At 36.7% G+C, this 27,329-nt stretch overlaps 1 protein-coding gene across 1 annotated transcript; it reads right to left on the bottom strand.

The window, feature by feature from the left end:
* Positions 1 to 64: 64 nt before the first annotated feature.
* On the bottom strand, positions 65 to 23,809 carry G2E3 (G2/M-phase specific E3 ubiquitin protein ligase). Its single transcript, XM_030481617.1, has 17 exons — positions 23,723 to 23,809; positions 21,426 to 21,630; positions 21,034 to 21,089; positions 19,900 to 19,997; positions 17,743 to 17,844; positions 17,035 to 17,159; positions 15,164 to 15,329; positions 14,331 to 14,437; positions 13,237 to 13,353; positions 11,721 to 11,845; positions 11,499 to 11,628; positions 10,689 to 10,814; positions 9,252 to 9,562; positions 8,341 to 8,522; positions 8,012 to 8,184; positions 4,940 to 5,139; positions 65 to 4,295 (listed from the first exon to the last, which is right to left on the bottom strand). Exons 3-17 carry the CDS (start codon positions 21,068 to 21,070, stop codon positions 4,063 to 4,065), a joined length of 2,232 nt encoding a protein of 743 aa, XP_030337477.1. The 5' UTR covers positions 21,071 to 21,089; positions 21,426 to 21,630; positions 23,723 to 23,809; the 3' UTR covers positions 65 to 4,062.
* Positions 23,810 to 27,329: the final 3,520 nt, after the last annotated feature.

Consider the following 27,329-nt stretch of genomic DNA (forward strand, 5'->3'; position numbering starts at 1 on the left):
CCAAATGGAACTACAGACAATAGCGATAACATTTCCAGAGCTAACACCCATTAAATCATCAAAATAATACCAGTGAAGTTACATATTTATTCCAAAAGAAATTTAACTTTTTATTGCACTTCGAATATATACATGGCAGTTATTTCCCACAATTACCAATTACTGCAACACTGATGCTATACCTGCCAAGTAGTGTTGCTTGAAGATGCAACATTTCAGGCACTGATCCTGCAGTTCAAGTTAGAGCTAAAACTATTGACAAAATTATACTTTGTGTAATATTCCAATTACCATAAGTTTTAAAAAGAGCATTGTTTCTGCAATACAAAATGAGAAGGTTCCATTGATTTTTTTTTTTTACAAACATTAATATTTTGACAATGATTTTTTGTATACATATGATTTCAGAAGTTTTGCATTCCCTTAAGTGAAAAAAGGGTAAAGCTTGAGCTTTGAAGCGCTTTACCATATAATACAGAATCTAGAAACTTTAAAAGCATATTTTGCAGCCTGCAGTGTCATTTATTTCTACTTGAATGAGAATTTTTGATACCATTTTCAAAATGCACATATAGAATATGTGAATTAATGACATACTCTGCCCTGTATTTTACATATACCTCTCTAAATCCTCAAGTCTTCCAGTCCCAAGACTGAACATCTTAATGAAAAAAGTCAAAGCTGCAGCACACAATGGTTTAGACCTTAAATATGAGCCGATGATACTAATTTTCTTTTGACTATATTTCACTCACTGACCAGTTAAAAATGCTAACAGCTTTTTCTAGCAAGCATCTTTTGCATGAGTGAAAGCAAGTCACAAATTTCTTATCCCTTCATTTTTCAAACATATCTAATACTCGAGGTTTGGTTTTTGGTTTTGTTCTTCAGACCACTAATACTAATCTATTATTGTTTTCTAGAAAACGATCAGTCTAGAAAATAAATAGCTTATTTGTTGTGCTAATTCCAGATGGAAGCTCAGGGTTTGATGCAAAAGCTGCAGGGTGAAGTTCTTTGGCCAAACACAAATGACTGCAGTAGTTCTCTTGTGGCCTTGACAAATCTTGTAACAGCTGTAACTTCTACAAAAATCTATTTAATACACAACGCTAATGTAGATGCAGTCAATGTCCTTGTGTTACAGAAATACTGAAAGTAAGCAACTTCCCTAAACTATTTTCCAGATGTGCCTCAGGTTGAAGTTTATGTAAAATGAAAACCACCTGATAATATTGCACTTCAGTGACCTGCTATAGCAACTGAAAACCTGATGGTCATTATAGCTACAGAAATTGCTCTTATGGTTTCCAGTCAAGAGACCTTTCTGTGGTTTGAGGGATTGGAAGTCAGCTTATTCAATGGAATTTTAGTGAACAGTTAAGAGTAATTTTAAGATTGGTCTATACAAATGTTGAAAATGAGCAGAAAAGTTCCTCTCCACGGTAGTATTTAGGAATACAATTTGAATATATCAAGTATTATATTAGAATGTCTAGATTGAGCTGATCAAAGCAACAAGGAAAGAACTTGTCTTGAATGTTTACACATCAGTATTAGAAAATGAGAACAAGTTCTAAGAAAAGTCTTCTCAAGCAATATTGAAGACTTTGTGAATTCCATGTTTTGATAGAGTATTGTATAGCAGAGTTTTAAAGTTAACTTACAAATGACATTAGTTCTACCTTTACATAAAACCTATCAACTGCTGAATTCAAAACTAATAAGCAATAAAACATGTGAACCCTATTTTTAGCTCAGGTACTTTTTGAAGCCTTATATTCACATTACCTTTCTTTCTCCACTGAAGGTTTTAAAATGCAGTTTATAACTTCCAAGTTCTAAACCATTTCCCTTGCAACTGCTGGTACCAGAAGTCCAAGAACTGTCCTTTAAAATTAAGACACTCGTGTTGCTAGTTCTGTAAGTTCTGTACTTCTCATACAGAAAAATAACATAGTATTACAGAAGACATTTATCTCTGACTAGGCAAGACAAAGGAAGACTCCATTGGGTACACCACTGATTTTTAAAGTATAATAATCTACCTGCAGGAGTCACATTGCTATGTTTTAAAAATATGAACATACAACATGAATCATTATGCAGATAAATTTGCAAACCATGGTAACAGAGCATTCTGAAGGATAAGAATATAAAGAAGTTATTAGCAGTATGACATTTAAAAGTTACACAAAGACAACAAACGTGGAATATTATTGGAGAAAAAAAATCAGAATGGAATGAGAAAACACTGTTTATAAACAGTCGAATGACATTCTCCAAGACCTCATATATTTATTTTAAAGGAGACTTTAATATGCTTTTGGCTCAGAACCAGAAAAACCTTCCCCAGATCAAGAAAGAAAGAAGCTTTAGCACTTTAAGAAATATTTCAAAATACCTGCCTATTGTTTAATGAACAATACCCATTTGCCTTTTTGTCTTTAACCCTTTACAGCATGGTCTCAATTTAGCGAGTCTTGACTGCCACTTCCAGTTCTTGAGTTGCAGCACACTGCTATGTAATTAGCATTTTGTAATACAATTTGTTAGTTAGAGGAATACTTGCAATAAACCTGAAACCAGATTAGCCTGGTTTTGGTGTTAGTTTTTTTTTTTTTTTTTTGAAGCACCTATCCATTTATAATTTATTGTGGATGTGCCTTCTTGCCAAGGCACCCAAAGTAAAGCAATCCTGCTTGTATTTACAATTAAAACCAAGCTATATTAATTAAAAAGTATACAATTATTCTTCAGCTTTTCAGTATTTTGAAGAATGTGGATATATATATAGATATATACTAATACATATCTATCTTTATAGATTGATAGCACAGCCTATGCTTCGGACATAGTATAAGGTGGTCAAACTGACAGGGAGGGAAATAATAATTTAAAAAAAAAAAGAAAAAAAAAAGACACCTACTCACATTTACAAAATTACACTTAAATGTCCTCTTAGTTTCATAGTTCTAGTATTAGTAACATTAAAGTGTTACCGTGTAGGTATCTTATGGCTTACTATTTATACAAATACTGCAGAATTGAAATATATTTCATACAGCTGAAGTTGCTCAGAATGCACCTACATTTGAACAGGAAGAGTTTAGGCTAAAAGCTAGAAAAGTGTCAGGCACTGACAAGCTCGATGGTAGACTGACTTTAATTTAACGAATACTTTTAGTGTATATACACCTATGAAAAAACTGACTTCCATGGAAGACAAAGTAACATGTTCTAATGAGCAACAAATTCTTACACTGAACAACATTAAGTCTAACTCTAAAATTTCATGTTGAAAGACCACTTATTGTTGCACATTTGAGATTCACTTCCAGGATTTACTATTTTGGCTACACGTATAATTAAAGGCTAATGTATAACAGTAGAATGCAGAAATGTGCAAATATCAAAGATTTTGTCTAACAATAGAAACTCAAGTTCAAACAGATTCTGTTCTTGCACCTTATTATTTTGCCTAGGTTTTCTCCAGAACTTAATTGTATCTTAATGCACTAACCAAAAAGACCTTTCATAAGTTTGTATGAATCATCGTCCCCCCCCTCCCCCCTCAAAAAAAAAAAATCAATATAAAAACAATTACTGAAAAAACTATACATGGAACAACTGAAGAACTGCATCAGAGTTTTACTTGAGACAAAGCTCTACAGCAATGATCTTCAAAATGTACCCGATTTGACTTTGATAAATAAGCTACTGAAGTATGTAAAGCAATCACCATACTTACCTGTGGGAAATAGCTAGAATGTTACATAATTTGGCAACATTTCATGCTTGTCTACAGCAAAAGTAGACATTTAAAGTACTTCTGCAAGAGGCTGCTGACTCTTAAAGCCAGCTTCAAAAAGGAAGATGTTTCGACAGGTAAAGAGCATTTTCATCTGAAAATTGTTTTCCATCTTACAAAATTACTACTTTTAGCACATCTTTGGGAGAAAAGGCCGAGAGTATGCTGTCCCAAAATACAGTAGCGATTAGCAAGCAGACATTCCTGCAGAGATTTGGAAGTTTCCAACATCCAGTTTAGTAGCAAAAATTTTATTCTCTTTCAACTCTTAGTGCATTTCTGATGGTGAACTCCATTTTATTTTTAAACTGCTCATATGTCTTCGTTATAGGGAGCTCTAAGCAATTAAGGAGTCTGTTTCCAACAGGATACCTTATATGCAAAAATTTAATAGTAGGTTCAGGATCAAACCCAGCAGGGGGTATAGAAAAAGAGCCTGTTACAAAGAGCAGAATATCTTCCAACGTCACTACAGACTCACCACCTAAAAAAAAAAAAAAAAAAACCACAAAACCAAACCAAATAGGATTAGGTTGTATTATTTATTCCCTATTACCCATAAACCACTATCCTGCATGTTAAGTGTTAGATGGAAAAAAACCTGAAATCAGGAAACCCAGATCCATACCGTGAATTAATATGCAGTTATATGGGCAAATAAGAAAAATGTTTGCAAGAAAAACCCGCTTAGGTTAGTTCTGAAAATTTTTAAGTGATGAGGGAAGAAAACCTCTTCACAAGAAGAGACCACTGGTTTTCATCTTTTTTGACACACACATTATCTAATAAGAATAAGTTAACAGCAAAGCTAAAGAGAGAGGATTAAAGGATTTTTCTGTACCACTCAGGCTGGGGGAAGGTGCCTTTTGTAAATGAAAAAAAAAACCAAACCAAAAACCAAAACCCCCTCATCTTTCAGATATTTACCCCTCTCAAGTTTCATTAGAATTAAGTTTCAGAAATTATAATTAGTAAGGAAGAGGGGAAGAAGGAACAATAAGGAACGGACAGTGACTTCAAAACCTTCATTTATTTACTGTACTGAACTCTCAAATCCAAACCCTGTTTGCATACCAGCAGCTAAATACCCTAAACAGGGAAGGAGGAAAAGGAAAAACAATTACTTACTTTCCACATCTTGCAAATAAGCCATCCAAAAATCAGCACCTTCAACTTCATTTACATCTGATGAGGAATGGATTGTAAAGAGATCACAAAGAGTTTCTGCTGAAAGTCCTTCAGGTTTGTGGCACAATATACTAGAGAATGCATCCGGATGCATTTGCATTTTCTCTAGCACACCAAGAGTTCTCAAACCCTGCCTAAAACTAGGAGGGAGGAGAAGGGGAAAGAAGAGCAAGCATCGATCAAAAAAAGTAGTAACTAACTAATTGTACTTTGCATTTTATAAAGCTGTAAGACTAGACATAATGAAGTTTTCCCATCTGCAGTCTCAAGTCTGGTCAATTAGAGGTACATGGTACATCCCATTTTATCTTATTTTGGACAATGCATTTAATTCTCATTTTAATAATCTGTTCCTGTGGAGCATTTCAGATTGAAATACCAGTGATATGCAGAAATTAAATTTGCTAATACTTGACTATATAACCATGGTTTACTTTTAATCTTTATGTGAGAACATACTGAATTTCTTTCTTACAAATATCCCTTTAGAATATTTTTCATCCCTAGACAAAATTAGGTGTCTTAAAAGATACCTTTCACTTGGCTTCTGCAGTCTGCATGTGTTTACATGTTATTATTTCTCCCTGTGGCAAATACAGATAACAGTATCCTGGGCTGCATTAGAAATTGTGGTGCCATGGGCCAGGGTCAAGAGAGGTGATCCTTTCCCAGCAATGGTAAAGCCACACTTAGTGTGCTGTGTCCAGTGCTGGTCTCCCCAGTACAAGAGAGACACAGACATAGTGGAGAGAGCTCAGCTGAGGGCCACTAGGATAGGGGACTGAAGCATAACCCTACGAGGAAAGACTGAAAAAGCTGGGTCTGTTCAGCCTGCAGTAGAGAAGGTTGAGTTGGAATCTCAGTGTGTAGAAGTATCTGAATGCAGTATGCAAAGTATGCAGTATGCCAGGCTCTTCTCAGTGGCGCCCAGTGACAGTACCAGAGGCAATGCGCACAAACTGAAACAACAGAGTTTCCATCTGAAGAACAGGAAATTCTTTTTTACAGTGAGGGTGACCAAGCACTAGCATGGGTCACCTAGAAAGTCTCCATCTGTGAAAATATTCAAAAGCTGTCTGGACACAATGCTGGGCAACCGGTTCTAGGCAGCCCTGCTTGAGCAAGGTGGGTGTGGACAAGGTGACTTCCAGAAGTCCCTTCTCACCTAACACCAATTTGTTTCTGTGATTTAACTGAATTTTTTTTTTTTAAAAGAAAACCAAACAGCTCTGTAAGCTGAAAAAATATTCACTAGTTACAGTGTACTGGATAAGAATAATTTGAGCAACTGGCTTTACAATTTAACCACCATACTAAATCAGAATTAAAATTTCACTTCAGTTGTTTACTCATCATTTCTTAGATATCAATAGGCTAAATTGGTAAAATTCAGAATAAAGATGTTGAACGTGTACAGTCAGTGGTGTAAAACATTAACAGATAAAGTGACTAACTCTTTACTTACTATCAGTCCCTGACAAGCACGCTCATGCTGTACTTCCTTTTGCACATTTTAAGCACATCTCCAGAAATGCACAAACCAGAATTTTCCCATAAACAGGCTACTTATTACCTTTCACTTTTAACTGGCTACTTTTAAAATATGATATGGATTGGTCAAATATGCCGCTTGAAGAGGGTCTTCACTGAAAGACTAATTATTCTCAACTTTATTAAAAAAATGCTCACAATCAAAATTAGTTTTCATAGCTTCTGGAGATTCAGTTGATTCAAATTTGTCAAAGATAACATCATAAATGTGTTAAGTATAAACCCAACTACACTTGTTGGAAAAATTAGCATCCGATGTCTTTTTACTGAGCAATTGAAGAATGCAAAGTGGAAGTAAGGTGAGAAGCCAATAAAAAACAACAAAAAAAAAGTCAACAGCTGCAACTTTCCCAGCTATTTGAAGTCATCACTACCTCATGCAAACACCAATGCACCAATTTTAAGTAGGCCAACTTACACTTGTCCACATTATTGCCCTCCTAATGGCACACAAATTCCCTACTTCAAACTCTGGAAAACTGATTTAAATTCTAAGCCATATGCTTAATACTTCTGAAGTTTAAAGATTTTAAATTCAAGCAATTCTGCATTAAAAATGAACATAAGCTAGAGAAATTAGGTAGTGCAGTCTTTTCATGCTGCTGCACAGTGAGACTGGAATTTGCCATGGTGATAACAGTGTGTGGCTCGATTAACAACATCACTTGGGAAAAACAAGACTTTGTAAAAGCAAAGAATTCCTTACTAACTACCTTAACCTTGGAAAGCTAAAGGACTGATAAAAAAACATCTGCACCAGAAGGTGCCAAAGACAAAACAAATACTAGAAAAACCAGTAGTTAACAAGAAATGCCAGTAACTGGATGAAAAGTAAAGGTGGCAGGGAGACATCGTGACCACTGACTCAATTCAGGACCAAAAAAGCTCCTCGCTCCTTTCCCCCCCTTCCTTCGTGAAGTATGCGTGTTAATTTACATGGCAAGCAAGAACAATTTACCCAGTAGAAGAGTACTAATTAATCATATATTTGGTAACTCTTGACCAATGAAAAGTAATTTCTTTGCTCTCTGAAATGTATATTATCCGAGGTACACAAAACTAAGGTCTGCTAGCTTTGCAGAGCTTCCACCCAGTGCCCTATTTTGCAAAATAGCTGACAGTAAAATACCTTGACTCTCTGTGTATATTGGCATTTCGCACACCGGGTAATGATCCCACTTTTGGGACAACAATGTTGTTTAAAACTGTGAATATGTCCTCTTCAGAAGGTTTAAAAAGGAATGTGACCAAGGAGCAGTGGAATGGAGTGGAAATGTAGGGAAATCATTTCAGTCTTTCAGTTTAACTAACTAGTTACAGCTGCTACTTAATCCACTGAAAATTACAGTATGTTGGTCTAAACGGAGAATAAGTAAGAACATGTCAAAGTTAGTTTTAGAAATGTGTTATTTAGTATTTTGGTGAGGAAAATATCCAGGAAGTTTGAAAATTCAAGCAAACCTTTCTAAGGGTGAAATAATTCTCTTGATCACATGGTGGATCAGTAGGTCATTCACCAGCACATCCTTATCACACAAAGCTGTAATAGGTCTTAAACATCCAGCAGCAGCAAGGAACTCATAGCAGTTGTTTATCGCAGATTGTAGGCTGGACAGATTATTTGCATGTTTTATCTGTATCGGAAAATAGAAAGTAAGGAATTTATTACATGCGTGTGGATATATATGAAAAATAAGCTTTTTAATCTGAAAAAAAGTTATATTCAGTAAGCCCTTATTTATCTCCAAATACAGTCATGAACAACTTGCCAGTAGTTTACTTTAATTTACCATTTTTATTGTTTCTGCGACATCAGCATCAGCAACATCTTCCAAAGCTGGCTTCACATTCTCTGGACCATAGACAAGACAATTGAACAGTGTTTGGGAAAAGAAACCAGGAGATGGGCCACCGTGAACCAGAGAAACTGCGATCATTTTACCAGCTTCAAAATAAAGATTCTCTTTTACAGCTGCAAATAAAAAAGAATATTTACTGTATATGCATAGAATTTTTTTTGTGTGTTGTTTTTTTTTTTTTTTTTTTAAACAGAAAATCTTATAATGCAATTCCTTCTTTTTTTACAGGAAATCTTGTAATGCAATTCTTTCTTTCCTTAGGAGATTTAACAAATGAAGACTGCCGTCTCCTGCTGGTTGAAACAATAAGACTGGTATTTTTTACATAGAAATACCACATTCTTTTTACTCCAACTCTTCAGCCACTATCAATGTTTGGGAGGAGATGTAATGTCCTTCTGCTTTGTACCCAATGCACGTTTAATTCTGAGGCATAAGAACTCAAAGAAGCCAAGTTTGGGTCTTTAGACATCATGCTATCAGAGATAATGTTCTAGAAATTTGAGGAAAGGAAAATAAGGAACAGAGAAAGTGAGTCAGGAAGAAATTCACTTGTAGAGAACAAATACATCAATTTAAAAGCTCCAAGTCTAATTATATGCTGTATTTTTTCCTCGGTTGTCATCAACTTTTCCAACTACACCAATTTTTTTTAAATTACCAATCCACACACCCCCCCCTTTAGAATTGAAAAGCAAAAAGATTCAGAAAAACCCAATTTCTTTCCATCAGGACTATAATTGTGAACTGACAGTCATACTGGCTGAAGAGTAGAAAAAAAACCAACCAACCTTTCAAGTTACATAGTTCTTAATGTATTCTTGAACAAAGCATTTAATTACCTTGAAAATCAAGGGACAAGTTCTTTGCAGAAGAGCCCTCAAACAATGATGAATTCTGAAGGTGAAGCATTAACAACTGGAAGAAACGGTGTTTTTTTGCAGCAGAAGTATCTGTCTTTGATCTACTTTTGCAGTTTGTGAACTTTATTTCAATGGTGTTTGTAGGACTGAAGTTACGCTGTCTAAATCCTTTTAAAGCACTATTCCAGATATTTTCTGCATTGATGTTAAGCCTTGTAGTTTTTGCAATAACTTGCAGCCTTAACTCCTTCAGTATATTAGAAACTTCCCTTCTTTCCTTTCTTAAATGCCTACAAGAAAACGGCATGTATTTTCAGATTAAATCTATGGTTCATAATTAGCTACAGTTATACACGAAACATCCTAAAATCTATTAAGAAAAACACCCCTTTAAATACTTTGGTACATTTAGGTATTGCCTACATTTTATCTGCAAAATATTTAGTGTAGATTATTCAAATTTTAACTCTGTGGTGGCAAATTTTAAAGTACTTATAAGAACTAGAAAAAAAGGAGGTAAAAATAATTACCATGGCATAAAATGAATAGTTATTTCCTTAATTCAATTACACCAACACAGTGCCAAACAATTCACACTATTATTCTACACGTGAATAACGTGAAACAAGTGAGAAATTGAAGAGCTTAGCATGTTTGTGTGTTAGAGATGTTTTGCAACCAAATTAGAACACACTGTCAGCTATTCACTAATATTTAATCTTTGTCACTATAATCAAAAATACATTTGAGTAGGGAGAAATGTTGCAGTTCTCATTTATAAAAGACACCAGTCTAAATAAGACCTCTGCTTTGTTTTCTAATTTGCAACAAAACTATTTCAACTCTACCTACTAGAACTAATTACCTCATCAAAATTTTTAGAATATGTTACAGGCAGAATTCATAAACTAAGTACTCACAACAAGACAAAGAATTTTATATCCTTAAACTGAATATTCCATAGTAAACCATTTACTTTACCACTGATTTTAGTATTATCACAAACTAACCCTATGGCACAAATGCCAAACCATTGAAAATTCAGGGCATGTCTAATTTGAAGAACATAATTAGGATTCTTTTTATTCCCCCCTTTCTAAAGAATGGCTAGTTATTGTTCACAAGGACAAATATACATTTCTGGGTTTTGATCCCCTCACTACCAAACCTAAAAATTCTCAATAGGTATCACTCTTTTCTCCTCACCCCCCTCTAGCATTTAGAAAGAGCAGAAGATTTATTAAGTTGTGATTTCCACTCTTCAGTGTACTCATTCCATTTTTCCAGTGACTACATACACACACATACAAATATATACAGCCACTATATATACACCCCCGCCATGTTCTGTAGGAAATACGGTATAAAGCGATGTGCTAGATTACTCTTCAACATAGGAAAAATAGAAAAAAATACTTTTTCCTCAGGGACCAGCTCCTTTTTGACATCAGTGGAGATAAGGACATCCTCACCCCGTTGGATGCTGGAAGTTCTACGTGTGAGCAGGTTGACAAGTTGTTCTGGCACATCATCTTTGGTGAGCTATAATCCAAAACAGTATTTTGAAAAGAGATACAACTGAAGAATGCATAAACACTACTTATTTGAAGGTAACAACATAGTTTTCCGCTATTTCAGAACCAAATCTCATTTGTATGTTCATCTACATGAAGTCTACCAGAGCGTGAACTACAGTTTTAAAAATAACAATTCAGTATTTCATTATGTGGTGGTTTTAGGGTTAGTTTTCAGTTGCATCCCATACATGAGATGGAAATCCTGACTGATACAGCAAGTAAAACCTAAAAATACTAGTTTCTACAGACTTGAAAAGTTTTCGTTACAGCAGAGGAAAACATTATTCAAACAAACACCTCTGTAAGCTAGATTTCTAGCATGCTAATTACATGGAAAAAACACTGATGAACAACCTTAAGTTTTGCCATTTGTACATTCAAAAGTTACCTCTGAATTGTTAAGATTGCTTTTACAAGGATTCAATTTTATCAACCTAAAAAACTGGTTTACATGCCACTGAATGCAAATAACAATAGCAAATTACAGAGTCGTGGATTAGTAAACTTCAACCACTAAACTTTACTCCAATTTTATTCAGTTTGCAATTTAGTGCAAGAAGTTTCTCTTATGGAATAAGCCATGACATCCTCATGTTTAAACAGTGTTTTATGTTATAATCAGTTTCTGTTTGAAAACAAAATTACACACCGAAGAATATTGCGTTGAGATCCAGGTGACTGCCGAGGGCACTTTGGAGATGGTTCTTCCAGCAAACAAGTTGTCCCATCTGTCTTTTCAGAGGCAGCCAAAGAACGCTTTGTCTGTTTCCTATAGTTCCCTGTATGATTACATTATACTACCTCAGTAAATTTGCTAGCTGTATACCACACAGTATTAAAATTTATCATTATAAGAAGTCCATAACTTTACCTGATTTTGCCAAGATATTTCTGCATTCCATGCACTCCCAGTTTTGCTCCCATGACTTCATAGATGAACAGGCCAAATGAGTTCCACGGGAACCACAACACTGGCAACGCTTTATTTCCCATTTACTAGAATTACAAACTTATGTATTTAGAATTAGACAGAACAATGGTTCTAGTAAAACAAAGAACACTCAACCCTAAGTGTAATCCAGACACCAAACTAACAAAGCATGGTTTTATCAATGCGGTAGCACTGTATATGATCAAGGGGAACTTTTTTCAGACAAGATGTACCCACAATTCCTGGCTGCAACAAGAAAAAAACCCCAAACAAAACCAACCCAACAAAAAAACAAGCTACCCTTGTTCCAGCATCTTGTATTGAAAGAGGCTATGAGTTAGTGTGCTCCCCTGCCTTGAAGACAATACTTGCAACCAATATTTTCTCCTCACATTGCTAGCCAGCAACATCATGTATTTTATGAGTATCCACTATTCAGCTGTTCCAAATGGTCATTTTTTCCAAGTAGCATATCTGATTAGCCTTATACATTCTGAGTAAGATTCTTCATTAATGACAGTGTTTAAGTATCTGTTAGGTTTTTGTTTAGATTTCTTCAATTTTGCTTAAACACACAATGAAAAGTGTGACTTATATTAGTTCAAATACTGGAAATCTAATGTATGACTCTTAAAGGCAAAGTAAATCCTGAGGTGCACATGCCATGAAGGAACCAAGCAACGTTTGGTCAAATCTGTACAAAACTAAGTTAGTGTCTACAGAGGATAATCTACTACAGTACTATAGAAATAACTTCAAAGTAGAGGGTCTGACAGCTTTGAGTATACTCATGCCAATGGAAGATACGCATTTCAGAAACACACAAATAAAACATGAAATAATGCAGAAAATAAACTTGTTAAAAATTAAGCAAGTGGTAGAGAAGGATAACATTCTTCCATGGCCACTCAAGCCTCTCATTAAGCTATCAGCAATATTCTAGCTGCCATTTGCATGCAGAGGTATAGCTTGCAGCTACACTGCTTTTAGATTAATTTTACACAGCTAGTTAATTTTCAGCCAAGTCTAGTACTTTAGAATACTGTTAAAATTCTTTAATCAAAGAAATTCATTAACGTATTCTAACAGTTAAATTGTTGAATTAATCTTTGAATGAAAAATACACAACAATAGGCACATGCTAGTCTACATGTTATGTGGATATACATATTCTACTTCAGCTCTGTATCAAATGAGAACCAGGACATGATAACTGATTGGTTTGGTTTTCTTGGCTTTTAAAATAGAACTGAAATATGATTATAGAGAGTAAACCAAACATTTTATTTGGACATGGTGTCTTGGCTTGACATTAAAACCTGATGCTGAAAAGTATTAAAGCATTTAAGTTAAAAAACCCCAAATAAACAAACAAAAAAAACCCCAACCCAAACACCACCACACCACCAAAGTACTATTCCATCCTAGGTTATACCTTCCTGCAAAAGAGTCATACCTATCAGGTTTACTGTAGTCTCTTCCTTTCTTGCAGAGACATCTTCTAATATCACAATGTTGATAACATTGCAGTAGATCTTCATATGCATTCTCTTCAAGTTCCCAAGATGCATCCCTATAAACAAGGCAGAGGATTTGTTATTACATCTGTATTTCTGACTGCTTAAATGGGTTACTCTGTCTTTACAAAAGATGTATATAATAACCACATGAAGATATCTCAATCACGTAATGTTCTAGGCAACAGACAACTGAAAGGGGAAAGAAAAAGGTCTAGAAACAAGAATACTACTATAAAATACACAGTCAGCCTTTTTCTTGTGTCAAGTTACTGTGATTGAAATATTTATTATTTTTCACATGACCTCAGCGCATGTTTGTCTCTTTCATGTTATTCCACTTTGTCTCTCACAGGGGACACGGGTACTTGTTTTGGCAGTCTACTTAAGTTACCACTGAAAATGGTAACTTACGAAAATCACGAAAAGTAATTCAGAATTTTCCGGGCCAGTATGGCAAAGTTCATGAAGTATTTTGACTTTTCTTCCTCCCAGAATCTTCAGATTCTGTCTTTGTGTCTTATTTTGAGCTCCATCTAACGGTGGAAACTTATGAAAAAACAACTCAGAATTTCAGCAGCAGTTGTTATACTAAGCATATCCTTAGCAATCCCCTGGGAGAAGATGGAAGCTGTATGGCTGAGTGATCAGTCAATCTGCCTGGACAGAAATTCAGATAATTTAAAAACTTGGGCACAGAAAATACAATTCTCTGCAACCTCTATGTTCATGTGAAATTTTTGTTTTAAGAAGTGTTTTGATCTTTTAAACAGGTCCCTGGTTGAATCACAGCATAAGTGAATTTTCAGAACTTCATGCTTTATGTTTGAGATGACTAATCTGGACTTTGACAATTTTTATGCATAACTAAAAGGAAACAGGCTAATCCTTACCAAACCAAACAATTCTATCACTGAAGGCAGAACTGAAGTTTCACATACTAACAGATGCAGTTCTATAGAATAAATTAAGAATGGGTCTAACATCCTATCAAAGTTGTTACAGAAGAGTGATTATCGGTAAAATTACTTACCTTTCTGGAATGTATATGCCCATTCTCAACATTTCTTTCTGAAATTTGTCCTTGTTATTACATACTGTGCACCTAAAGAAAAATATCCCAGCACTCAAAGCTTGATACTGGGTCAAGACAAAAAAAAAAACAAACACACAACAAAAAGACAAAGCAATTATTGAATTACTACTATCCTCAGGATGCTAATAAATAATGCCTTAATATCTATAACCATTACGTTCACGGATATTGTCCTGACATGGATGTTAAAGATGACATCAATCATGGTGTCACTTCATAGTGAAGCAAATGGCGAGCATTTTCTCTTCTTTTAAAGGACAAGAGCTCACATGCTAGAATCAGATTTGTAAACAAAACCACAATCCTTTTCAGTCAACCTCTTCAGATCTAGAATGAGTTTACAAAATGAACCTCGTAACTTTTTCCAGCTCTGGACTTACGCAGAGAGAACCAATGAGGGATAAATAACATTTTTAGCATTTAGATTCTGCACGTAATGACTTGCAAGAAGGCAACTACTTAGGTTTGATTTCAAAATCCAAATTTTTGTTCTCAATTTTTGTTCCCAAAAATAACAAAAGGCATGAAGTGCATCACACATACAGAAACACAGAGGGGGGGAATTAACGGCATTAAAAAAATAATCCTTCTTGTAAGACACTTGTCTCCAAAACACAATTGTCCTTCAAACATAATACATTTCCATACCTACTGCCTACATTAAACCTAAGCAATTTTGCACAATTTCAAGCAACTGCTTCTTTATTTTTAAACACAATAGAAATGTGATCTCTGGGAGAAGAGAAAAAGAAATGGAGAACCTGTGTTACCTGCAAGCATTCTCGATGAAACCAAGCATTTTTACAGCAAGGACTTTTCAATACAGTGTATATTGGAAGTTGTTCAACCAAATCCAGGCATATTGTACACTGTGAAGTTCCTCCAGATTCTTTAACTGGAAACTTTTGGACTGGTTTATGTTCCCAACAGTAAGATCTAAAAATAATAATATAAGGTTCCCAATCAAAACAACATTTGAAGAACCATCCTCATAAAATTTGAGGATAGCAAAATGAATTCCCTGTTGTACGTTTTTCACGAATAAATGCTGTGTGACAAGTTAAAAGGCAGACACATAGTAGTTTTGGCTGAGTTATTTTCCTTCGCAATAGCTTGTATGGGACTATGTTTTAGATTTGTGCTGAAAACAGTGTTGATAATTCAGGGATGTTTCAGTTATTGCTGAGCAGTGCTTATACAGAGACAAGGCCTTTTCTGTTCCTCACACCACCCCGCCAGCAGTAGGCTGGGGGTGCACAAGTTGGGAGGGGACACAGCAGGGACAGTTGACCCCAACTGACCAAAGGGGTATTCCATACTGTATAGTGTCAAGCTCAGCAACAGAACTGGGAGAAAGGAGGAGAGACATTCGGGGTTATGACATTTGTCTTCCCAAGTAACTGTACACATGATGAAGCCCTGCTTTCCTGGAAATAGCTAAACACCTGCCTGCTGATGGGGAGCAGTAGATTAATTTCTTATTTTGCTTTGCTTACACATGCAGCTGTTGCTTCTCCTATCAAACTGTCTTTATCTCAACCCACAAGTTTTTTCACTTTTGCCCTTTCGATTCTCCCCCTGTCCTGCTGGGGATAGTGAGCAAGTGGCTGTGTGGTGCTCCGCTGCCTATCAGGGTTAAATCACAACACATTTAAACAACTTATGTATCTAATGGAGGAAGTCAATAGAACAATAATAAGGAAGCAGCATGTTGGCAACTGACACTCTTCAAAATACAGAGATCATTTACCTTTTGGTCGATATAACGTGTTTCCTGCCCTCAGAACCTTAAGTTCTTCCTAAGTTCAATGTTACTAAGACATTAAAAGAGCATTTTTGAGTTTGCATATTGATTCTGCAAAGTCTAAGTAGCATGATAAATTTCATAATTTAGCTTATTTTCAAAGATGTAAGACAGCCAAGAAATGCAGTTCTAGATGGAAGCTTTCTGGTAATGTATCATTTTTATATGTGCTCAACTTAATACAAGTCATTTAAGAAGTTAAAGTGCCTGCCAGACTTCAAACCACCCACCCTACAAACTATACTTACAGTAGGCAGAATAAAGCCATTACCAGATGCCCCCAAGAGTATTTTGACTACAGCAAGATTCTGGACAGACAATAGTAAAAGAAAATAAAATCGTTTTTTAGACATCTGATATTAAACAGATTTCTCCTGTGGTCCATCTCTAACAAGCAGATCTAGAAGTCTTGTGCTTTGAAACATGATGGAATAGCATACAGTGTGTTTTGACTGCTGAGAGATAGGCAGCCAGAGCATTGCCATTTCAACAAAGGCACAGCAAAGGAGGTAGGCAAACAAAAAACCCAAACCCAACCATTGTGCAATTTATTTCAGAGTTTAGAACTTAATGCTCAATTTTATAAACAATATAACTATTTGTAGAAGGACTAAATTATATCCTTAAAAGTGTTGAGAATTTAGTTTACGGACACTATGTATGTAATACAAACGCTTGGCCTTCATGTTTTCCACAAATCAGGTATGTTTTTCCTTAGATAACCTGGATGTCATTTATAATTAATAGCTAATCCAGTGAGAACATGAAGAAACAAATCACCCCCTGTATAAATACAATGAATTAAAAATGAAAAAGCAATAAAACCCCACAACTTGCCTGAAGTCTTCCATGAACTGGAAAATACATTCCTTTTGTGTCCCACAAGGAAAATGGTAACTTCGTTTGCATTTGGGAGCTACACATCCAATTGAAGCACCTTTTTTCCTACAGATGTTACATTTCTAGGAATAATTTTGTCTACATGTTAATATTGCATTATTTCTAAAGTCAAAGTAAAATTACAGCGATTAAACCAATAGAAAGTGGTAATAGTGTGTAAGAAAGAATTTCAGCCAATAGATTCTGTGACAAGACTATTGTGTTTTAGCTCTATTTCAAAGAGTAAAGATATACAGTTATTTCAGAGACTTTGATCATGTATTGTTTTCTATGCATATTGACTTGTGATACATAAGCCAAAATACATGTTATTTTACCAGTACCTATAGCTTAATTGCATCTATAAAATCAGATAATGTCAGCTTGAGGCTCAGCATAATGTCATACGGTATTATGCATGTGTAATTGAGTCTTACTCATTTATCTGCAACATACCCAGGAAATAAAAATATTAATAAACTTCTGCAGGCTTCCACAAGGAAGCCCTTGTGGCTTCCAAGCACCCAATATACTTGTTACTTTAATGTAAAATTCAGGTGCTTGAATAGGCTCAGCACACTGCCCATTGGCAAGAAAACAAAACAAACCCCACAGGTTTTAAGTTACTTTTTCCCTACTTGTAAAGGCCAAAGACTTCATTATTACCAGTTTTGAAGCTCTATTCACTTCTTTTCTAATATCCGTGATTAAGAATCCATCTACACCTTCATCTTCTTCCCCTCTCTGCCAAATGCCACTTGACATCAACTATAAAAACAAATTAAGTATTTTAAAACATTCACCTACCTAAAGATTTACAATTACTTACACTGTATTTGTCAAGTAAGAGAAGTTTAGTCTAACAAAGCTTGTGTGCAAACATTTTAATGATGGAAAATTTTAAAACTGATCCAAAACATCTATACATTTTTGTCTGGTATGACACAGCAGGGAATAGTAACATGAAAATAAATATTTCATAACATCAAAGTCTTAGGTAAGACAGTAGAACCCAAGATGGTGTATTCTACCTTCTTTTGAAAGTATACAGACTATTCAGGTAATTGTCAAACAATTACTTTCAGAGGAAGTAAAATTAAATTAGTTTAGTTAATGTGAATGACAATTGTGCTGTGGAGATAATGAAGCACAGCAGGAAGTATCTGTACTGAAGTGCAACCTAAGAGGAAAAGTAATTCGCTTTAGAGGAGAATAAATAAATAAAACAGAATCCAGTAACTAGGCAAGTCAGAAGAGCCTAATGATAATTCAAAGTTACTAAGGCATTTACATCACAAACTTCAAATCACTAGTTTCACAACTTGATGCCTGCTATATTTTTTACAATATCATTTTATAGTTCTCATTTTATAATTTCAACACAGCATAATTTTCTAACTAAAGAGTTTTATTAATATTTCAGTCAAATAAACGTAAATTTTTATACCAAACCCAATTGAGAATATATTTTTTTTTTCCAAATGTGAGACATTTAGCAAAGAAAAAAATCAAACTGCACCACTAACTGGACTCTTCCTAGAACTCCTCTTTTCTTATATAATATTCATTGTATTTAAGTAAAATCACAGGGTTTTGTTTGTTTGTTTTTAAGAAGCAGCAGGGACCAAACCTAAATGATGACTGCAGGAAGCTCATCACAGTAAAACATCTCGTAAGTCATAAGGATCAGTGTTCGAAGCATGCCCTTTTCTAGCTGTTCTGCTCCATCAGGAAAGGCCTTTTTCCTATCATTTCATACGGCTTTATACACAAGGCAAAATCATCATGAACACACCTATATTTCCTTCCAGCTACTTAAAATTTATTTAAGGAGAAAAAAAAATAATAATAATTAAAAAAAAAAACCCAAACAACTACGTAACTTCAGAAAACCTCCACTCTGCCTAGGCTTTGAAGGATTCAATATACAACTTAATAAGCCATCTGCAATCAACACAATCTTTACAGAACTGGTTGAGGAAAAAAAACCCCAACGAAACCAAAAAACAACCAGAACACCCAAATTGCTTCTGATATTCTTGAGACTTTTTTTTTTAAACTTGGGGAAAAAAAAATTCAAACTGTGTTTATTAACAAAAAAAAAAAACCACCCCCTATTTTTTTTTTTAAGAAGTTGTATTATTTTAAAGACCTGCAAAAATTTAGAGTTTAAAACGTAGTTTATCTTTAAGAATACGAATTTTGTAAATTGTCAAGTTTGATAACAAAAGACACTCAATTGTAGTTTATGTTCATAGCTTTGTTCAAATTACAAGCTTTTTCTAAATAGTGATACTGTAGCTGTACATGATCAGTAGGGTGCATATTACTAAACTGAAAAGTAGGACTATTTCTTAAATGTTACAATGCCTAAGTAATGTCGTAGAATAACTCGCAGTGAAGCAAGAACTAATGAGAAACAAGAAAAAACTGAGACAACTTTTCTCTACTGTTTTTGACAAGGGGTGGAATTTTCACATTCCAAATTTCAAAACTATATTTCTCCTATAGAAGCGAATATGCAGGTGCAATCTTTTCCCTTTCTCTTAATATGAACCTTCATTGCTATAACAGTTTGGGAGAACTCAGTAAATTCATTTAAATGGATCATGAACAGAATTTAGTTTTGGGTCTTTTTGGGATTTATTTTATCTGCTGCACGTGACAGGTTTCAAGGCTACAATTTCAACTTAACAGTTCAGGCTTTACAACAACAAAACTGTTACAACAACTGTTTGGACAGGTTATTACTATTTAATATGTTTTATTCATTTATTTTTCTGTTAAAACAGACAAGCTCCAAGATCAATTCCACATACTTACCAAACAGTAATAATGAACAGTGAGATTGTATTCCACATAGGTCTTTTTTTCTCCATACTTTTCAGGGCAGTCATCTGTCCGTCCACAGAGAACACAGGCTAAAATATAGAATCACGTTTATAATCACATAATGAGTGTACCTGAATTCCTATGATATCAGTTGTAGAGAAGTAATTTTCATCTCTGTTAATCACATGCATCTTGAAGTAGATTATAGATAAAGGACGGCAGGCACCCCTCTCTGCTTAATGTTAAATTCTATAGTAAATACAGAAGAGGCACTATTTTTTCGTTCCCTAGTTACTAAAAAGAAAATACCTCTCCAGTTCCACCTGCCTGCTAATTCAGGAGAGGACTATCACCCAAGCTAAATTCGTAAGTCGACTGCACTCCTAACTGAAATGTTCTTTCCAAAACACCTAAAGATAATTATCAAATGGCTAACAATGTCCAAATATGTGTGAAATATAACTGCATTTAGTATTGTACATAAAGATATCACCATATTAGAACCCATGAAGCAACTTAACTGTTTCTTTGTATACCTTTGTGATAACCTTTGTGCAAAGCACCTGAATGGTATCCTGACTGTACCAAGTCAGATGCTACCAGTGCTTTTAAAATGTGTACTAGTTTCAAAACATTCAAGGATTTGAGACAACACTGGAGTCAACTAAAACCTACGGAATTTCCCCATTTCTGCAGTTCCTAGCCAACTAACAGAATTCCACTGACATTTAATATCTTCCCTTCAATTCTCAATAGATGTAAGATACATTTTCAATATTTTATCACGAACAGACATAGTCATGATGAGACTAGAGGTTCTGCTTCAGCCTAAGAAAGTCTTGAATGATACACTTCAAACACAGCTGTGTGTGATTAGGTTATTCCCAAGGTTACTTTCTTATAATATCTGCAGGAAAAGCTATTTTAAAATATTCCAATTTCAAGCAAACAAATCCAAGGATGTTTACGAGTTATTTCTTTTTCATTCCCTGACACAAGTGGTTCCAACATAATTTGAGTACTGAAAATCTACCTGTTCCTTGAGCCCAAATAAAGCAAGTTATTGCTGGTATTATATATGCAGATTAAAGTTTTCTACAACTATTAAATAAAAACCTTACTTACATGGACTTTGAATGTGTAAATCATTGTTTTTACTCATCCTGAGCTTTTCTAGCTCTCTGTCATGAAAAAGAAGCGAGGTGTTAAATACATCTCATGCATTAACAATGACCATTATGTACCGCTTTTACATTTAAATCGAAGAAAAACAAACAAAACCCCACCCAAACCCAGTAAACTAAAAATGGGATCGAGAACAAAAGAATACTAAAATTCAGCTGTTATTGTAAGACACAGGGGTTCAGAAAGCAGGATGCAGATGTTCTTAAAACATATTCTCAGTCCAGTGAAACATGTAGCAACTTTTAACTATTTCCCCAAACTACCAAACAAGGTATTCTATTTTTTCTTTGAAAATAAAGTCCAGTGCAACAGCTGGTTACATACAGACTTACTTGTACAGTAGAGTTTGTAGTTATCTTAAACATCAAAAATAATGAGCCATGGATAACCAAGGAGGTGGCAGTGACTCCAGCTCAAATAAAGATTGAGGAACCCCGAATTAAAAGTTAACTCGATAGGATAGTGATGTAACTATGAAGATAGTCTCCACTGTTTGAAGGAAATGATGGATCCTGGCGTAGTTGAAGAAATCCTGATCTAAGATGAAAAACAAACAACAACAACAACAACAACAACAAAAAAATCGGTGAGGGGACAGGAACATGTATAAAGGGGAATTTATGCTATTTAGAACTATGTACTTTACATTCTGAACTGGGAAGTAATTTATTTAGAAACATCGACCTAGCCCACATTTCTTTCAAACATCACATGCCCCTAAAAATGAGATCCCCAAGATATATTAACGTGGATACAGGGGGAGCTGGCCTTTACTGTGTGTCACACCACACATGCTAGCCCACCTTGGGAAAAAAATTAAAAATACTTGTTTCTTCACTGCAGCACGATTATTCTTTCTCTAGTGCAAAGTAGAACCCTTTTTGGATCATATCTGTAGATCTTTGACTTGCCTTTCTCTTAGGAAGCTGAAGAAAGGATTACATGAGTTTTGCAAGACAAAGAATCACGGGTGACTGTCTACAGCTCCATGCTTGACCTCACAGGTAGGCAGACAACTTCCTTCACACACGCCAAAGTAAGCCGGGAGGCAGCCGGTAACAAACCCAACGTCCAAACCAGAAGCCTGACAGACTGAATGAGCTATCGGAGTTTTGGTATTTATAGTTTACACAAACAAATTCGTGAAGCTCTTTCACTGGAGTTTTAGGAAGAGTTCTATTAAGAAACAAAAAACAAATACGAAAAAGGGAGGCAGAAGTCTCAGGCATTACACTTTGTTAAAGAATCAGAGTAGCTCTGCACAAAAGACCTTCCTCTAAAAGGAAAAGAATCGAAAAAAAATAAACAGTGCCGCAACCGAATTAGGTCAAGAGGCTCCTAAGAACACACTGCACCGACAGCCCGGTGAAATAACTGACTACGGTTTTCCCAGAAACACACTTCCCTTTTTCTAAACTACAAAAAATAAACAAACTCGATCAGGTACCGGGGGAGCGAAAGAGAAGCACGCAGCTCACATTCCCTTCTCTTCGGCATTTCCCAGGAACGGTCACCGTCAGTTTCACCGTCCTGAACCTACCAGAGCGACAAGAGCCAGCCTCTATATACCACACAAAACCAGATATTCACCTCAGTGTGTTGTAAAAAGCCCTGCCAGGTGGAGAATGCACATACGTGGCTGGGAACAAGAAATGCACCCTTACATTTCCCTGGCTCCATCAGAAGAGGGGTAAAAAAATCGCTACCCCATCCCCCCTCTCCCAAATTCCTTCAATTTGGTTCAAAGTCTTCCAGGGAAATGAACCCGGAACCCAAATTTGCAAATTAAAACGGTATGCGAGAGCAACCATTGAGGCTCCGGGCACAAGTCCTAGGGCGCTTTCCACAGGAACAAAGCAGTGCCGCAACAGCCTATTTGCAAGACAGGAGCACGTTGTCACGCAGTGTTTGTGAAAACCCAAGTGTAAATAGAATGTGTTTACCTAAACAGGCTTAAAAAAAATCCTCAGAGCGGATACTTAAGTTTTGCTGACTTCTCTGTCTCTTCACTGCTCCAGAACAGAAAGTGCTTTAGAGTTTTTTAATGAGAGGATAGGAAAAGAAAAAAAAAACCAAGCCAGCCCCCGAGGCCACATTCCAGGTACGCGTTTTCTCTGGCACACGGACAAACGAACCCTCCCGGATCCCACCCGTCCGTGCTGTCTGTTCTGGACGTACACGTTCCCCTCGCGGTGTACAACACGACGCCGTACCCTGGAAGGAGCCCATCCCCCGGCACCCGCCACGCTTCCAGGCCCAGCTCACTAAGGTGCGGGCGGCCACTTACTGTCCGAGTCCCACACGAGTCCCACCACCAAACTTGGCCGGCGCCTTTTTAACAGGCAGAGCGCCCGTGGCGGTATTTGTGGAAAGGGCCGCCCAGTGAGGCCCCGTCCCGCCTCCCTCCCGCCCTCCCTTCGTCCCGCGGCCGCACTGGGTGACTCTCGCCCCTCGCGGGTTTCGCTCCCCGGAAATCACGGCGGCTCCCGCTGCCCCTTCGGCGGCTGGCGGCTCCCGGCCCCACGCCCCTCCACTCGCCCCCTGCAGGGCAGCGCTCCCCTCCCTACCCCGGGCTCAGCCCGCCCCGAGGCCACAGGGCGAGGCCTCAGTCCCTCAAGGTGTTACTCACCGGCGGCGGCCTAGCTAACTGACAGGCAATTCAAACGCCAACATCCGCCGCTGGGCCGGAAGTGGAGAGCCAGCCCTACGCCGGGACCCGCCCACCGCCGCGCCGGGCGTCCGGTACGTCGGCGGTCAGCGGCTCCGGTCGGGCGAGGCGGCGTGCGAGCTTGGAGACCGGCACTTGGCCGGCGGGCGCGGCGGGCGGCGCTGGGGGTGAGCCCGGCGGCGGGAACCGGCGCTGCCCGGCTTCTATGGCCGCCGCCGCGCTGAACAAACCCCTGCAAACGGCCGTGGCCAGGTGGCGGCGTGTTGGCAGTCTGGCCTGTCTTGATCAGTAACCGCTGTCCTGACGAGGCGCAGGTCATAGAGTTGCAAGGCATCTTAAGAGCATCTAATTCCAACCCACCTCCCTGTCACGGACAGGTGACACCTTCCGCTAGCCGGGGTGCTCAAAGGCCCCGTCCAACCTGTCTCCATAAACTTTACCCTCAGCTCAGCATACCTGGCAGTCTCTTCCGGAAAGCCTGTTTTGGAGTATTTTGCTAAGGAAGCAGGAAGTTGGTTTTATTTTTTTTTTTTTTTTTTTTTTTTGTTTGTTGTGGTTTTTTTTTTTTCCCTTAGTGTGTGTGTGTTTTGGTTTTTGTTTGTATTTTCTCCTGAGAAATGCACTTTTTTTTGTTTTTTAATATACTATCTTTTTTAGCTTGTTCTCAGGGGGCCTGAGCTACCCCGCGGTAACGCCAGCCGCAGTACTGACCTGTGTTCCCTGTAGCTGCTGGGATACCTGCCTGGGCACAATGGCATTGCTGCAGTAAAATGAAGTTTCTCAACTAAAGCTGTGTATTTGATGCTTATGCTGATGTTTTGCCATCTGAATGCAGCTCTAATGGCAGACTGTCAAAAGGAAGCTGTAATATATACCATTATTTCTTTGCTGTATGCTGATAATTTCCAAATACAGCATATTGCATTTGAAGTCAGCTTGTATGTTCTGTTAGATTTTTTTTTTTTTTTTAATAATTATTAGCAGTCAGGAAAAACCTGAACATTTTTGTTTTCTTTCAGTCTTTATCAGTCATTCAGGTAGTCTTACACAGAATGGTGAAAAAACTCTATAGGAAGAATTAACATTTTAATGTATCTTTATGTTCCATATTTATGTAAAACTCTGACAAGCAATAGCATCCTTCTCTAAACATCTGAAGTGTGGTAGGCTGCCTAGAACTCCAAATCACATATGGAGATGCTCAGTTGTGCCAACCCTTATTAAGATTTTAGGACCTAACCACAACAGCAGCATTTTATACTCTATTTGGTCATATAGTAATAAAATTAAAAGAATAATCAGCTCCTTTAATTGGTTTTAGCAGGGAGGTGGAGAGCTTACCTATATTTTTTTATTATTTTTTTAAATCACGGACTCTCTTGGTTCCTTTGTTTTCATATAACCCTTTGAAAAGTACTAGCTCACTATTTACCACAAATCATAAAATGATTAGGGTTGGAAGGGACCTTAAAGATCACCTAGTTCCAACTTCCCTGCCATGTGCAGGGACAGCTTCCACAGGTTTCTCAAAGCCCCATTCAACCTGGCCTTGAACACTTCCATGGATGGGGCATCCACAACTGTGGGCAAGCTGTTCCAGGGCCTCACCACCCTCACAGGGAAGCATTTCTTCCTGATATCTAATCTAAACCTACCCTCTTTCAGCTTAAAGCCATTTCTCTTTGTCCTATCACTACATGCTCTTGTGAAAAGCCCCTCTCCAGATTTCTTGCAGGCCCCCTTTAGGTATTGGAAAACTGTTTAAAAATCTCCTGTTATCTTTTCTGGTCCTTGTTTGAATGTTTTGATCTGAAATCACTTCTGACTGTTTGCGATGTCTCTTGAATTCAAACATGCCACCTTGGCAGCAGGAATTTCCTCACAAAACAGCAATTTCAGATCTCCTGGTACCAAGTTGCTCAGATAATAAGCAGGTATACGAGCAGCAGTAGTTAGGCATGCTATTTCTGCTGTGAGACAGTGTGGCTTCACCCCACAGAGCTCCTCTGCTGCCTGCATTGCCGTGTTCATTCTGGGTCAGGAGCTTTACGTGTCTATATAAGTGTAATACCACTTTGTTCCACTCTTTGGCCTTTCAGATAGGACATGAGCTAAATTACTTATAATATTTTCCTTCCTGAGCTAAAAGTTTAAATGGTGTTTCCCTTTTGATGTGTCTGAACACTGTGATTCACAATCAGCAATCTATAGAGGGCAAAGCTATTTCATTGTGTAGATGGACCTTGGGGGAACAACCACAATGTCGAGGTGAAGGTGGTTACATACATGTTAGCCTTCCTCCTGAAGTTGAGAAGGTGCTTAAAATTACCTTTCTGCATTTGATGACCAGTTGTAGTTTATGTTTCTATGGGTTTTTACTTGCTTGCTTATTGAGATTTTTAGGTTCATTAAAAAATTTAGAAAGTTTTTCCTTTTTCATCTTGTAAATGAGAGGCAGGAAACCTTGCACTTATCATCTCCCAATCCAAACAAAAAAACTCTAGCCTGTAGGTGTAAATATGCTGTTTTGCTTGAATGTTTTGTATTATGTTCGAAAGCTATGTTTAAATGTTTGTTAATACTTGCCTTGCAGAAAGCATTTTGTAGAGTCATTAATTGCAGGTTGTGGGTGATACTGATGATACTTTGTGAAGTATTTGATTGAGATGCAAACAGGCAGCCACAATACCTTTTCAAAGAGTAAGATACATCCTGTTTTTTAAAGGACAGGAGAACACTGTTAGGTCTTAAAGAGAAATTTTATATATAGCTTTATATATATATATAAAACCTATATATATATATAGGTTTTATATAGCTTCTTCAGCACTCTGAATTAATTTATGTAAAGAGAAATACTTTTGGTAGACTTATGAAATATTCCAAAAGAAAATTGTATCTTTTTTTCATAGAGTAAGCAGCTTTAAGGAAAAGAGGTAGGTGGGGAAATGTTTTGATATTCTACTGCCACTTAATTCTTTTAACGTTGAATTCTTTCAGTATTACTTAAATCTTTAAAAAAGGGTAAGGTTTGTTGAGATGTTCATTTGAGTGTACAAATATTTTACATAATTTGGGAGAGAAGTAGCCTTGCTTATGAAATTCCTAACACACCTCAGGCAATAATCTTATCTATAAAGGTTAAGTAGAATATAAAACATTTTTTTTGAGCATTTAAATAAAATACTTATTTTAAAGGTGGGCAGGGTTGTTCCTTTGAGGACTGGTATTTTCTGTTTAGTTTACTATGGAAATCTTGAAGTTTTTATAAATAAGCAGGAGTAAGCAAAGTTAGTTTAAATCTGTTGAACCAAAGTACTTCAGTCAGATAGACTGTAGTCAGATTACTTATTGAGTAATAACTAAACAAGTCCATGTCAGTGCAGAGGGATAGAGGTTACCTTAAGCCATCCCAGAAGACTAAGATGAGGAAGCTGTCAGTGGATGCGGATGCAGAAATTTCTCGAGCATCTTGAAATCAACCAGAAGTGTACATCATATGATGACTTTTTTATTTGAAGGTTTCTGTCTGTTCCCTCCTCAGTCTGTTACTTCTGCTAAAAACTCA

The sequence above is a fragment of the Strigops habroptila genome, chromosome 4 (genome assembly GCF_004027225.2).
Source record: "Strigops habroptila isolate Jane chromosome 4, bStrHab1.2.pri, whole genome shotgun sequence".
In the NCBI taxonomy this organism is placed as follows: domain Eukaryota; kingdom Metazoa; phylum Chordata; class Aves; order Psittaciformes; family Psittacidae; genus Strigops; species Strigops habroptila.

Excerpts from the sequence above, each read along its gene's own strand:
- G2E3 (XM_030481617.1), bottom strand. The coding sequence starts at position 21,070 with ATGAGTAAAAACAATGATTTACACATTCAAAGTCCAT. Across the intron at positions 8,185-8,340 it reads TCGCAGAAACAATAAAAATG|ATAAAACATGCAAATAATCT; the intron begins GTAAATTAAAGT and ends TTTCCGATACAG. Across the intron at positions 5,140-8,011 it reads ATTATTTCACCCTTAGAAAG|TTTTAGGCAGGGTTTGAGAA; the intron begins GTTTGCTTGAAT and ends CCTCCCTCCTAG.